The 14,756-nt window shown below is 41.5% G+C and overlaps 1 protein-coding gene across 4 annotated transcripts in view; it reads left to right on the top strand.

Moving 5' to 3' along the window:
• Nucleotides 1-12,782, top strand: part of LOC101674688 (integrin alpha-X) — a 29,277-nt gene extending 16,495 nt beyond the window's left edge. For 2 of the 4 annotated variants that reach the window (XM_045072493.1, XM_045072492.1), the window contains exons 21-30: nucleotides 7,364-7,480; nucleotides 7,569-7,648; nucleotides 7,732-7,815; nucleotides 10,525-10,603; nucleotides 10,714-10,821; nucleotides 10,925-11,008; nucleotides 11,212-11,325; nucleotides 11,466-11,567; nucleotides 11,834-11,944; nucleotides 12,307-12,782. In XM_045072493.1, coding sequence (XP_044928428.1) covers nucleotides 7,364-7,480; nucleotides 7,569-7,648; nucleotides 7,732-7,815; nucleotides 10,525-10,603; nucleotides 10,714-10,821; nucleotides 10,925-11,008; nucleotides 11,212-11,325; nucleotides 11,466-11,567; nucleotides 11,834-11,944; nucleotides 12,307-12,405 — 978 coding nt within the window. In that variant the 3' untranslated portion in view covers nucleotides 12,406-12,782. Of the gene's footprint in view, nucleotides 1-7,363; nucleotides 7,481-7,568; nucleotides 7,649-7,731; nucleotides 7,816-10,524; nucleotides 10,604-10,713; nucleotides 10,822-10,924; nucleotides 11,009-11,211; nucleotides 11,326-11,465; nucleotides 11,600-11,833; nucleotides 11,945-12,306 lie in introns of those variants that run through there. The other 2 variants (XM_045072494.1, XM_045072495.1) reach the window with 2 other exon arrangements.
• Nucleotides 12,783-14,756: the final 1,974 nt, after the last annotated feature.

Raw genomic sequence — 14,756 nt, 5'->3', positions numbered from 1 at the left:
TGTATATATGGACCACATCTTCTTTATCCATTCATCTGTTGAAGGGCATCTTCACTCTTTCCACAGTTTGGTGATTGTAGCCATTGTTGCTATGAACTCTGGGGGTCTCTGTGGCCCTTCTTTTCACTACATCTGTATCTTTGGGGTAAATACCCAGTAGTGCAATGGCAGGGTCATAGGGTAGCTCTATTTTTAATTTTTTGATGAATCTCCACACTGTTTTCCAAAGTGGCTGCACCAACTTACATTCCCACCAACAGTTTAAGAGGGTTCCCTTTTCTCTATATCTTTTCTGATACTTGTTGTTTCTGGTCCCATTGATTTTGGCCATTCTAACTGGTGTAAGGTGGTATCTCAATGTGGGGTTTTGATTTGAATCTCCCTGATGGCTAATGATGATGAGCATTTTTTCATATGTCTGTTAGCCATTTGTATGTCTTCATTGGAGAAGTGTCTATTCATGTCTTCTGCCCATTTTTTTTTTTTTTGACATGATTATCTGTTTTGTGTGTGTTGAGTTTGAGGAGTTCTTTAACGATCTTGGACATCAGCCCTTTGTCTGTATTGTCATTTGTGAATATCTTCTCCCATTCCATGGGTTGCCTCTTTGTTTTGTGGGCTGTTTCCTTTGCTGTGTGTGAGCTATTGATCTTGAGGAAGTCCCAAAAGTTCATTTTCGCTTTTGTTTCCTTTGCCTTTGGAGACATATCTTGAAAGAAGTTCCTGTGGCTGATGTCAAAGAGGTTACTGCCTATGTTCTCTAGGATTCTGATGAATTCCTGCCTCACCTTGAGGTCTTTTTAAAAAAATTTATTTATTTTCAGCATAACAGTATTCATTGTTTTTGCACCACCCCCAGTGCTCCATGCAATCCACCACCTGGTTCCCCCAACCTCCCACCCCCCTGACACTTCAATCTCCTCAGATTGTTTTACAGAGTCCATAGTCTCTCATGGTTCACCTCCCCTTCCAATTTCCCTCAACTCCCTTCTCCTCTCTAACTCCCCTTGTCCTCCATGCTATTTGTTATGCTCCACAAATAAGTGAAACCATATGATAATTGACTCTGTCTGCTTGACTTATTTCACTCAGCATAATCTCTTCCAGTCCTGTCCATGTTGATACAAAAGTTGGGTATTCATCCTTTCTGATGGAGGCATAATACTCCATAGTATATATGGACCACATCTTCCTTATCCATTCGTTCATTGAAGGGCATCTTGGTTCTTTCCACAGTTTGGCAACTGTGGCCATTGAGTTTATCTTTGTGTTTGGTGTAAGAGAATGGTCAAGTTTCATTCTTCTACATATAGCTGTCCAATTTTCCCAGCACCATTTATTAAGAGACTGTCTTCTTTCCATAGGATATTTTTTCCTGCTTTGTCGAAGATGATTTGACCATAGAGTTGAGGGTCCATATCTGGACTCTCTATTCTGTTCCACTGGTCTGTGTGTCTGTTTTTATGTCAGTTCCATGCTGTCTTGGTGATCACAGCTTTGTATAAAGCTTGAAATCAGGCAGTGTGATGCCCCCAGTTTTTTTTTTTTTTTTCAACATTTCCTTAGCAATTCAGGGTCTCTTCTGGTTCCATACATATTTTAGGATTGTTTGCTCCAGCTCTTTGAAAAATGCCAGTGGAATTTTTATTGGAATGCCATTGAAAGTATAGATTGCTCTAGGCAGTATAGACATTTTAACAATGTTTATTTTTCCGATCCATGAGCATGGAATGGTCTTCCATCTTTTTGTGTCTTCTTCAATTTCTTTCATGAGTGTTCTGTAGTTCCTTGAGTACAGATCCTTTACCTTTTTAGTTAGGTTTATTCCCAGGTATCTTATGGTTCTTTGTGCTCTAGTAAATGGAATCGATTCTTTAATTTCCCTCTCTGTATTTTCATTGTTAGTGTATAAGAAAGCAACTGATTTCTGTACATTGATTTTGTATCCTGTCACATTACTGAATTGCTGAATGAGTTCTAATAGTTTGGGGGTGGAGTCTTTTGGGTTTTCCATATAAAGTATCATGTCATCTGTGAAGAGGGAGAGTTTGACTTCTTCATTGCCAATTTGGATACCTTTTATTTCTCTTTGTAGTCTGATTCCTGTTGCTAGGACTTCTAGTACTATGTTGAACAATAGTGGTGAGAGTGAGCATCCTTGTCGTGTTCCTGATTTTAAGGGAAAGGCTCTCAGCTTTACCCCGTTGAGAATAATACCTGCTGTGGGCTTTTCATGGATAGTTTTTATGATATTGAGGAATGTTTCCTCTATCCTTACACTCTGAAGAGTTTTAATCAGGAAAGGATGCTATATGTTTTTTTCTGCATCAATTGAGAGGACCATATGGTTCTTCTCTTTCCTCTTATTAATGTGTTCAGTCACATTGATTGATTTGTGAATGTTGAGCCACCTTTGCATCCCAGGGATAAATCCCACCTAGTCATGGTGAATAATCCTCTTAATGTACTGTTGGATCCTATGGCTAAGATTTGGTGAGTATTTTGGCATCCATTTTCACCAGGGATATTGGTCTGAAATTCCCTTCCTGATGGGATCTTTGCCTGGTTTTGGATCAGGGTAATGCTGGCCTCAAAGAATGAGTTTGGAAGTTTTCCTTCTGTTTCTATTTTTTGAAAGAGTTTCTGGAGAATAGGTATGATTTCTTCCTTAATTATTTGGTACAATTCCCCTGGGAATCCATCAGGTCCTAGAATCTTGTTTTTTGGGAGGTTTTTGATCACTGCTTCACTCTTGTTACTGATTATTGGTCTATTCAGACTGTCAATTTTTTTTTTCTCTTTCAGTCTTGGTAGTTTATGGATTTCCGGGAAGGCATCCATTTCTTCTAGGTTGTTTAACTTATTGCCATATAGCTGTTGATAATTATTTCTGATGATTTCTATTTTCTTGGGGTTAGTTGTGATATCTCTCCTTTCGTTCATAATTTTACTTATCTGAGTCCTTTCTCTTTTCTTTTGGATAAGTCTGGTCAGTGATTTATCGATCTTATTAATTCTTTCAAAGAATCACCTTCTAGTTTCAATGATCTGTTCTATTATTATACTTCTGGCTTCTATACCAGTGATCTCTGCTCTAATATTAATTATTTATCTTCTCCTGCTTAGTTTAGTTTTTGTTCTTTCTCCAGTTCTTTAAGGTGTAAAGTTAGTTTGTGTATTTGAGATTTTTCTTTTCTTTTCTTTTTTTTTTTTTTTTTTTTTGGAGTGAGGCTTGGATGGCTATGTATTTTCTACTTAGGACCACCTTTGCCATATCCCATAGGTTTGGGACCGATGTGTTTTCATTCTCATTGGTTTCCATGAGTTGTTTAAGTTCTTCTTTGATTTCCCAGTTGATCCAAACATTCTTGATCAGGATGGCCTTTAGCTTCCAAGTGTTTGAATTCCTTCCAATTTTTTTTCTTGTTATTGAGTTCCAGTTTTAAAGCATTGTGGTCTGATAATGTGCAGATAATAATCTCAATCTTTTGGTATCAGTTGAGCCCTGATTTGTGACCCAGTATGTGGTCTGTTCTGGAGACTGTTCCATGTATGCTCAGGAACAATGAGTATTCTGTTGGGTTAGGGTATAATGTTCTGTATATATCTGTGAGGTCCATTTGGTCCAGGGTGTCATTCAAAGCTCTTGTTTCTTTTTTGATCTTAGTTGACCTGTCTATTGCTGAGAGGAGAATGTTGGAGTCTCATACAATTAACATATTATTATCGATATGTCTCTATTTTGGTTAACAGTTGGTTTATGTAGTTGGGTGCTCCCATGTTGGGGGCATAGATACTTACAATTGTTAGATCTTCTTGGTAGAGAGACCCTTTAAGAATGATATAGTGTCTTTCTGTATCTCTAACTACAGTCTTTAGCTTAAAGTCTAATTTGTCTGATATGAAAATTGCTACCGGAGCTTTCTTTGGGGTATGTTGGCATGAAAAATAGTACCCCATCCCTTCACTTTCAGTCTGGATGTATCTTTAGGTTCAGAACGAGTCTCTTGTAGACAGCATATGGATGGGTCCTGTCATTTCATCCAATTTGCAATCCTGTGCCATTTCATGGGAGCATTTAGGCTGTTCATGTTGTGAGTGATTATTGAAAGATAAGATTTTATTTTCATCGTGTTGCCTGTAAAGTCTTTGTTTCTATAGATTGTCTCTGTAAATTTCTGATGTATATCACTCTTCATGTCTTTCTCTTTTACAGGAAACCCCCCAATATTTCTTGTAGGGCTGGGTTGGTGATCATATTCTTTCAGTTTCTGCCATTCTTAGAAGCTCCTTGTCACCCCATCCATTCTGAAGGACAGCCTTGCTGGATAAAATATCCTTCTCATTTAGTACCCTGAATATGTCTTTCCAGCTCTTTCTGGCTTTCCAGGTTTCTGTGGAGAGGTCTGATATTATTCTGATATTCCTCCTCCCTCTGTACATATAAATCTCTTCCCCCTTAGTGCTTTCAAGATTGTTTCCTTGGATTTAAGATTTGCGAATTTTAGTATTGTATGTGATGACATTGGTCTCTTCTTGATCTTGGGAGGGGTCCTCTGTGCCTCTTGGACATGAATGCTTGTCTCCTTCCCGAGATTACGGAAGTTCTCAGTTATGATTTGTTGAAATCTCTCTCTCTCTCTCTCCACCCACTCAGGGATTCCAATAATGCTGATATTGGAACATTTAATTGAGTCATTAATCTCTCTCCATCTGATCTCATGGGCTTTAATCTGTTTTTCCCATGCCTCCTCCATCTCCTTCTTTTCTATCATCTTATCTTCTAGCTCACTAATTTTTTTCTTCTGCCACGTTTGCCCTGGCAATTAGAGTATCAATTTAGACTGCATTTCATTCATAACATTTTAAAGTTTGGCCTGATGAGACCCTATATTGTCATTAATATTTTTCCCAAGCCTAGATACTGACTTACTAATTGTTACTCTGAAGTCTATTTCTGACATCTTGGTTTTATCCATGTCCATTCTTTTTTTGGGTTCCTCCTCTTAGTCATTCTCCTTAGGGGCAGTTGAGGGAATGTACAGAGTCCAAAGTATTGACCATGACCCAGCAAGATGTACCTGTTTTATAGGGAACTTAGGGTTGTCGTTTTCTTGTTCTCCATCCTATCTTCTGGTGGAGGGGATTGGTGCACTGTTACTCAGGCATCCCTCTTCGGGCAGAGTTGTACTGCCCCCTATGGCGAGGAGATGGACTCAGTGAAAACTGGGGCTTTTGTTTTCTGGTACTGGACAAATGGATAAGGAAGATGTGGACCATATACACTATGGAGTATTATGCCTCCATCAGAAAGGACGAATACCCAACTTTTGTAGTAACATAGACGGGACTGGAAGAGATTATGCTGAGTGAAATAAGTCAAGCAGAGAGAGTCAATTATCATATGGTTTCACTTATTTGTGGAGCATAACAAAAAGCATGAAGGACATGGGGAGTTAGAAGGGGGTTGGGGGAAATTGGAAGGGGAGGTGAACCATGAGAGACTATGGACTCTGAAAAACAATCTGAGGGGTTTGAAGTGGCAGGGGGGTGGGAGGTCGGGGTACCAGGTGGTGGGTATTATAGAGGGCATGGATTGCATGGAGCACTGGGTGTGGTGCAAAAATAATGAATACTGTTATGCTGAAAATAAATAAATGAAAAAAAGAGTTAAATCATTGAAAAAAAGACATATAAATGGACAACAAACATATGAATCAGGGGTCAGGGAAATACAAATCAAAACCACAATGTGATGCAACTTCACACCAGTTGGAGTGGCTAAAATTAACAAGATAGGAAATAACAGATGTTGGTGAGGATGTGGAGAAAGGGGAACCCTCTTACGCTGTTGGTGGAAATGTAAACTGGCATAGCCACTCTCCAAAACAGTATGGAGGTTCCTCAAGAAGTTAAAAATGGAGCTACCCTATGACCCAGAAATTTTACTTCTAGGTATTTATCCAAAGGATACAAACATAGTAATCTGAAGGGGCACCTGCACCCAATTGTTTATGGCAGCAATGTCCACAATAACCAAACTATGGAAACAGCACAGGTGTCCATCAACAGATGAATGGATAAAGAGTATGTGGTATATCTATAATGGAATATTACTCAACCATCAAAAAAGAATGAGATTTTGTCATATGTGATGATGTGGTTGGAACTAGAGGGTACTATGCTAAGCAAAATAAGTCAGAGAAAAATAGATACCATATAATTTCACTCATATGTGGAATTTAAGAAATAAAAGCAATGAACATAGTGGAAGGGAAGGAAAAATAAAATAAGATGAAAACAGAAAGGGAGTCCAACCATGAGAGGCTCTTAACTATGGGAAAGAAACTGAGGGTTGCTAGAGGGGAAGTGGGTTGGGGGTACGGGGTAAGTAGGTGATTGGCTTTAAGGAGGGCACTGGATGTAGTGAGCACTGGGTTAGTTATACGTAACTGATAAATCACTAGATTCTACCCCTGAAACTAATAATATAGTATATGTTCACTAAATTGGATTTAAATAAAAAATTTTAAAAAAAGAAATGCAAAAAAAACCCCTTATTTGTTGATGACATACATTAAAGTATTTCTGGATAAAATGATGTGATATTCAGAATGTGCTTTAAATTTTTCAGGAAAAAAGTGGCAAAGAGCTGAATAAAGCTGAGTGAAATAAGTCAAGCAGAGAGAGTCAATTATCATATGGTTTCACTTATTTGTGGAGCATAAGAAATAGCACGGAGGACATGGGGAGTTAGAGAGGAGAAGGGAGTTAGGGTAAATTGGCAGGGGAGGTGAACCATGAGAGACTATGGACTCTGAAAAACAATCTGAGGGGTTTGAAGTGTCGGGGGGGGGGTGGGAGGTCGGGGTACCAGGTAGTGGGTATTATAGAGGGCATGGATTGCATGGAGCACTGGGTGTGATGCAAAAATAATGAATACTGTTATGCTGAAAATAAATAGATTTAAAAAATGGAAATACAAACAAACAAACAAACAAAAAAGAGTAGAAAAATGCTAGTAATTAAAATTGAGTGATGGGAACATGGGCGTTACTTTCCTAGTCTCTCTCTACCCTACTAAGTATGTTTCAAAATTTCCATAATAAAAAGCCTTTTAAAAAGAACAGTAAAGAAAAAGGGGGTAGACTCTAATAAATCTGGCATTTCTATTAGGAAGAAGTTTGACCGAATAGTGTCTAAATATTTTTATTTTATTTTATTTTTAGTGTGAGGATTTTTTAAAAAAACATAATCTGAAGGTAGATACTTCACTGAAGGTAGAAACTATCACTACTTCATGGAGTCTCTTTGGAATATGAACAGATGCTCACCTGTTTTTTTTCCATCTGTTCTTGCCTAGAACCAGCTGCAGCCACACTCCCCACGCCTGACCTGTGATGGCAACCCAGCCCAGGGCCAGGGTACTCAGAGCACTCGCTGCAGCATCAACCACCTCATCCTCCATGAGGGTGCCCGGGTTAGCTTTGCTTGTGTCCACCCCCAGCTCCCCTGCCCTCACCCTATCTCATTCCCTGTAACCTCCCTCATTACTGCCTCTTCCTCAGATCACTTTCCTGGTCACCTTTGATGTCTCCCCCAAGGCCATGCTCGGGGACCGGCTGCGTCTGGCGGCTAATGTGAGCAGGTGAGCTGGGCGAATTTAGAGCCCCTTGCACATTGCCTCCTCCTCTGGGATGTTTACCAACTAGGCTCCTCCTCTTTCTCCAGTGAAAATAACACTCCCAGGACCAGCAAGAGCACCTTTCAGATGGAGCTCATGGTGAAGTATGCCATCTACACCGTGATTAGCAGGTACCATAACATGACTTCTCCACTCTGATGGGTCTAGGCAAGTGTTGCAGCCACTGCAGCAGTTGAACACCCGAGACATTCAGGTTTTATCATCACCCTTTCTATTGGTAGATGATCAAGTATTGAGTGTTTATTGTGAGCTTGTTATGATGATAATAATTGTGATATTATTATCATTACATCATACGTTTAATAGAGATTATGGGTCCTTTAAAAAAATTATTCATTTCACACACACACACACACACACACACACACACACACACAGCACAAGTAGGCAGAGTGTAGGCAGAAGGAGAGGGAGAATCAGGCTCCTCACTGAGTAGAGAGTCCACTGTGGGGCTCGATCCCAGGTGGGATCATGACCCAAGCTGAAGGCAGATGCTTAAACAACTGAGCCACTCAGATGTCCTGAGGTTATGGTTCTTAGAAGTTTTTCTTCAAAGTACCAAGATTGTCCTGGGTTTCCTGAGACATATGAGACATTTTCCAGTCTTAAAGTTTTTACAGCTTTGTTGGGGAGGGAGTTTACCCTGATCCAAGGTAGAATCTCATCAATGACCTCTCTGTGGTTCTGTACCCTGAAGCTATTATGAATTCCCAAGAGCAGCTAGAGACTCCTTTCAGGGAGGCCTCAGCTAAATGTTGAAAAGTCCATAACTTTGAGCTTAGCCAGTGATTCTCAAAGGAGACCTTGGCATTTGGATAAGACAATTCTTCATTGCAAGGAACAGATGTACACCACATAGGTCTTTTAGAACTGCTATTCCTCCTTTTCCCAGTTCCCTTTGGGAGGTATAGGAAGAAATGAACTGCTTGCTGCAGAAGCCGAGTGTCAGGGAGAAGGTAGATAAAAGAAAGACCTTAAAATGCTGCTCCAGGGTATTTACCCCAAAGATACAGATGTCATGAAAAGAAGGGCCATCTGTACCCCAATGTTCATAGCAGCAATGGCCACGGTCGCCAAACTGTGGAAAGAACCAAGATGCCCTTCAACGGATGAATGGATAAGGAAGATGTGGTCCATATACACTATGCAGTATGATGCCTCCATCTGAAAGGACGAATACCCAACTTCTGTAGCAACATGGACGGGACTGGAAGAGATTCTGCTGAGTGAAATAAGTCAAGCAGAGAGAGTCAATTATCATATGGTTTCACTTATTTGTGGAGCATAACAAATAGCATGGAGGACATGGGGAGATAGAGAGGAGAAGGGAGTTGGGGGAAATTGGAAGGGGAGGTGAGCCACGAGAGACTATGGACTCTGTAAAACAATCTGAGGGTTTTGAAGGGGCGGGGAGTGGGAGGTCGGGGTACCAGGTAGTGGGTATTATAGAGGGTACGGATTGCATGGAGCACTGGGTGTGGTGCAAAAATAATGAATACTGTTATGCTGAAAATAAATAAATTTAATTAAAAAAATGAAAAAAAAAATGCTGCTCCAGGAGGGATAATAGATGAGTTGTTTAAAATTTAGGAGTCAAGTAATATATTTAAGCATATACCTTCCTTCTGTAAATACCTTCCTAGCATTTGCTGTGTTCTAAGACAGGGCTATATTTGCTTTATATAAATTCATTTAACATTCAACAAAGGTTTATTGAGCCTCTATTATGTATAATCAAAACCAGATGTAACGACCTGTCCTTGTGTGATGTGTACACTCATGATGTACAACAAACCCATGTGGCTTAGTATGGGTACATTCTGTTGTACAAGTTCTGTCCTTGTGACTCATTGGACATCCTTTCCACCCAGTTTCACATTCTAATTCACACTTCCATACCAGGAGCTCTCAGCAGCCTGGCCAGGTGCATGCTCTGAGCTTGCTTACTAGAGTGTGCACTGGGGACCCATATGCAGGGTACACTACATCTAAGTGTATGTGGCTCTACAGTTCAGTTGTGCTCTGCTGATCCAACTCTGTGGGTGCGGATGTTCAGAGAGGCCCTTAAGATGAAGCTGGGGCATTTGGGGGGAATTGCTCACAGAAGAGGGATGAGAATTCAGAATAGAAGTAGTCTAGATTTAGGACTGTGCTGGCAAAGGACAGATACTTAAGAAGTAGAGCAAGAAGGGGTGGGGGTGAGACCACATGTTCAAGGGACCAGGCTGGCCACTGGGTCTCCAAACATGGGTCTGGGAAGGCCTCAGGAGGAATTGTTACACTGAGATCTAGCCAACAGTCTACTGTTAGGCCTTCCCTCACCTCTAAGCTCCAATCCCAGAAAAGCCAAGGAAACAGGAGATGAGAAAAGGCCTGTGGGAGGCCAGACAAGGGTAGTGTTCAGTAGACATTTGTCAACAGCATCAGCATAAATCTCTCCAAAATTCTACTGTGTCTCACATGCATATCTAGTATTCTCTGTGCCCATGAAAGCCTGAAAGGGAAACAGTCACAGGGAGGGATGGCCTGGCCCATGCTTTCCAGTGAGTCAATGACATAGTTCTGGGTCCATTTCACTGTAGTCTCTGCCCAGTCCCCTGGTTAGTTTCCTCTGTTGGGAGCTCTTTTTAAGAATCTTGCACCCAGCCTGAAGCCCAGTCCTGCTCCATAAACACTCCCATTATCCAACATCAGTAATAGACTTCATTGAAGACCACCCCAAGACCCCAGTGACTACCTATCCTGTGATGCTTCTAGCCAGAACTCTTTAGGAGGCCCTCATGGGACCTCAAATTCATCCATGCCTTTTCTCTCACCAGCCTTGAACAGTCCACTAAGTACCTCAACTTCTCAGCCTCAGACCAGGAGGAAAGCAGCCAAGCTCAGCATAAATACCAGGTAAGTGATGATGACTCAGGACTGGGGGCTATGGCAGGGACCTGGTATCCAATAATTAGGGAGAGAAATGGGTTTTGACATGGTCTTTGCCCTCACTGTCCTCTGTGCAGGTGAACAACTTGGGACAGAGGGACCTGCCTATCAGCATCATCTTCTCTGTGCCTGTGAAGCTGAATGGGGTACCTGTGTGGACACAATTAGAGGTCTTCCACCCCCAGGTACTCCAGGACTGTGTACAGCTCATGTAGTTTACCTGGATTCTCTCTGTCCCTCATGAATTCCCAATGACCCCATTGAAATGCTTGCTTTGTATTTTCCTAGAATCCCTCCATTCAGTGCTCTTCAGAGAGAATAGTTCACACAAAGTCTGACTTCCTGACCAAAAATCAGAAGAGTTATGTGCTGGTAAGGAGGGTTACAGGCCATTTCCACTTGAAGCCACACTTCAGAGGAATTTAATTCAGGAATCAATATTATATTCAGATGGCTGTCTGCTGAGCAATCCTCTTGAATTCAAATGTGGCTACTCCTCTCATCGGTCAGTTTAATGCTGTCTTCTACCTTTAAAACCACCTATATCTAGCCTCGTGTTACTTCTCTATTCCTAGGACTGCTCCATTGCTGACTGTCTGAGGTTCTGTTGTGACCTCCCTTCCTTTGGCATCCAGGAGGAACTTGACTTCATCCTGAAGGGCAACATCAGTTTTGGTTGGGTCAGCCAGGTGTGTGGGCCCAACAGCAGAGTCTCTTCCCTGAATCCAGGTGGACCATATGTGTCTGTGGCCACCCTCAAACCAGGACTTTACTTGACCTCTGAGCCTTTCCCAGAGATAGTCCCCAGCTCTGCCCCTCTGTATTGCAGACATTGCAGAAGAAGGTATCTGTGGTGAGTGTGGCTGAAATCACGTTCAACAGATCCGTGTATTCCCAGCTTCCAGGACAGGAGGCATTCTTGAGAGCTCAGGTAGTGACCATGTAGTAGGAGTGGCCAGGCTGGTAAGAGGGCTCTTAATGCTAAATCTGTGGTGCTGTGTGGGAGGCTCAGAAGCCTGGAGGGAGGAAGGATGAATGTCCATCAGCAGGAAATCTGTCCCTAAGCCCATGAGTGCTTCTATATCCCACCTTTGGAGAAAAAGGAAGGAGGGGAGGGAGCTAAAGTTTGGTGAACCTAGAAAGAGTCTGGGAGAGGAAGAGTTCTGATACTTTCTGATAAGGTCATCTCCACTCCAGATGGAGACGGTGCTGGAGAAGTATGAGGTCTACAATCCTATCCCCATCATTGTGGGCAGCTCTGTGGGAGGACTGCTGCTGTTGGCTCTCATCACAGCCGTCCTGTACAAGGTGAGACTTTTCCACTCTCTTCTTCCTGTCTTTTGTACTGCCTTCCTCACTACATGTTTCTTTTAATGGCAAATATTAACATAAAAACAGTGGCCTGGATTAGGTGTTGACACCACCACTGATTCTGTCTGTAGCTGTAGGCAGTGTCTGGTCCATGCTGGACCTTGATTTCTTGTTCTGAAGGTGATTCCACCTAGTTCACAAATCGTGGTAAAGTCTAAATGACCCAGTATGTCCAAAGACTCTAGTACAGTGCTTGAACATAGAGTAGATGTTCCAGAAATGGTGATCCCTCTCCCCTGAGCCATCTTTTCCTCTCTTCCACTGGGTTTCCTAATCCTTTTTTCCTTCCTCCCCCACAGGTTGGCTTCTTCAAGCGTCAGTATAAAGAAATGATGGCAGAAGCAAGTGGACAGACTGTCCCAGAACATGGGACTTCTGACCCTCAAGTTGCCCAATAAGAAACTACCTCCTATTGTCCCTTGAACCTGTTATCTTCTGAGAAGCTTTCTTGTTCTCTTACAACCACCAAAGTTAGGCCTACAGGAGGAGAAATGCTCCACATGAGTGAGGCTAAGGTCAAGCTGATTTCTCCCTTTGGGAGGATGCAGTGTGTCCACACTACATGCCTTGCCTGGGGAGGGCCATTTGTCCTGTCAAGGTTGTAATTGGAAACCCCAAAACGGGATTCTAACCATGCCCACATGCCATGACTTGCTCTGTGCCTCCCCATCATCCTTATTCCTAGTAAAATCCTGTCAATATTAACCCTTTGTCTCAGGGATCTAGGTCCAGATTTCCCAACCTGAACTGGAAATAAAATGTCTGCACACTGGAATTTGTAAACTTGGTTTTCAGGCTTTGTCAGCATTGCTAGCTGGGAAGGAGGAATAGAACCCCAGCAGAGGGGACGTTTCTGTTCTCAGTTTTTCCACATTGAGGGTGATGTTGGCTGTGGGTCTTTCATATATGGTCTTTATGATGTTGGGGTATGTTCCATCTATACCTACTTTGTTGAGAGTTTCTATTGAAAATGGATGCTGTACTTGGTCAAATGCTTATTCTGCTGGGAAGAACATATGGTTCTTATTCTTTCTTTCTTTCATTAATGTGGTATATCACCTGGATCCATTTGCAAATATTGAACCACAAATACCACTTAATCATGGCAAATGGCTCTTTTGATGTACTGTTTGATTTGATTTGCTGGTATCTTGTTGAGAATTTTTGTATCCATGTTCATCGGAGATATTGGTCTGTAATTCTTTTTATAGGGGTTTTTCTGATATTGAATAAAGGTAATACTGGTCTCATAGAAAAAAAAAAAGAACTCCAGCAGAGTATTGACTCAATGCCACTTGGCTCACCTAGCTCTAGCATCTCTCAGAGATCAAGAGGACCAGGGCACTTCCATATTTTGAGATTGCAAATATAGTAAATGAAGAAATGCTGAGACATAATTATAAATTTTTTTATTTAATTTAAATTTAAATGTCATTAGGTATTTAGTGCCAGTATTTAAATGTTGGCCTTAACAAATAAACATGTGTCGTTAAAACCAATGTATGTACCTTTATTGGGAAATAAGTCAAAGATCTAAAATTAAGGCCTTTTAGGGATGTAGATCCTGTATAATGATGCCCATGGTGTCCCCTAACCAATGGTGGATGCTGGCCAGCCCTGAATCCTGGGGCCAGGACAAGAATGTTAAATAAAGGGAAGGCTATTACATCCCTATATTGGGGTAACCTGGCTTCTTATTCTACTCACTTAATTCTCAAAGCTGTCACTGATGGGAAGCTAATGGAGCTGTAGCAGATGGGGATGGGGCAAGAAAAAGGCCTCTGGTGGAAAGGTCATTTGAGTGAACCAGTACACTGGTGTTTCTTACAAATCCTAGGAGGCAGTGAAGGGGACATTGTTTGCGTAAGGTTAGTGACCGGCAGGCACTTTGAACTCCTATATCAGAGATCTGCTGTCCCCAATATGGTCATTGTTACTATTATGTCTGTTACTGAGCTGGGTGTCAACACATATCACGTCATTCCCTGCCCTGAAGTGATCCCACTGTTGCTGCCATCTCCGGGCCATGTGGATGTTCTAATTAGAAACACACTCATGAAAGAAATTTAAGAAGACACAAAAAGATGGAAGACCATTCCATGCTCATGGATAGGAAGAATAAACATTGTTAAAATGTCTATACTGCCTAGAGCAATCTATACTTCCAATGCCATTCTGATCAAAATTCCACTGGCATTTTTCAAAGAGCTGAAGCAAACAGTCCTAAAATTTGTATGGATCCAGAAGAGACCCCAAATTGCTAAGAAAATGTTGAAAAAGAAAAACAAAACTGGGAGCCTCACGTTGATTAATTTCAAGCTTTACTACAAAGCTGTGATCACCAAGACAGCATGGTACTGGTATAAAAAGAGACACCTAGACCTGTGGAACAGAGTAGAGATCCCAGATATTGGCCCTCAACTCTATGGCCAAATCATCTTCAACAAAGCAGGAAAAAATATCCAGTGGGAAAAAAACACCAGTCTCTTCAATAATTGGTGCTGGGAAAATTGGACAGCTATTTGTAGAAGAATGAAACTTGACCATTCCCTTACACCATAAACAAAGATAAACTCAAAATGGATAAAAGATCTCAACATGAGGCAGGAATCCATCAGAATCCTAGAGGATAACATCGGCAGTAACCTTTTCGACATAGGCCACAGCAACTTCTTTCAAGATATGTCTCCAAAAGCAAAGGAAACAAAAGTCAAAATGAACTTTTGGGACTTCATCAAGATCAAAAGCT

The sequence above is a fragment of the Mustela putorius genome, unplaced genomic scaffold, assembly GCF_011764305.1.
Source record: "Mustela putorius furo isolate JIRA1106 unplaced genomic scaffold, ASM1176430v1.1 tig00004039_pilon_pilon_pilon, whole genome shotgun sequence".
In the NCBI taxonomy this organism is placed as follows: Eukaryota; Metazoa; Chordata; class Mammalia; order Carnivora; family Mustelidae; genus Mustela; species Mustela putorius.
This window is presented reverse-complemented; position numbering and strand designations above follow the sequence as displayed.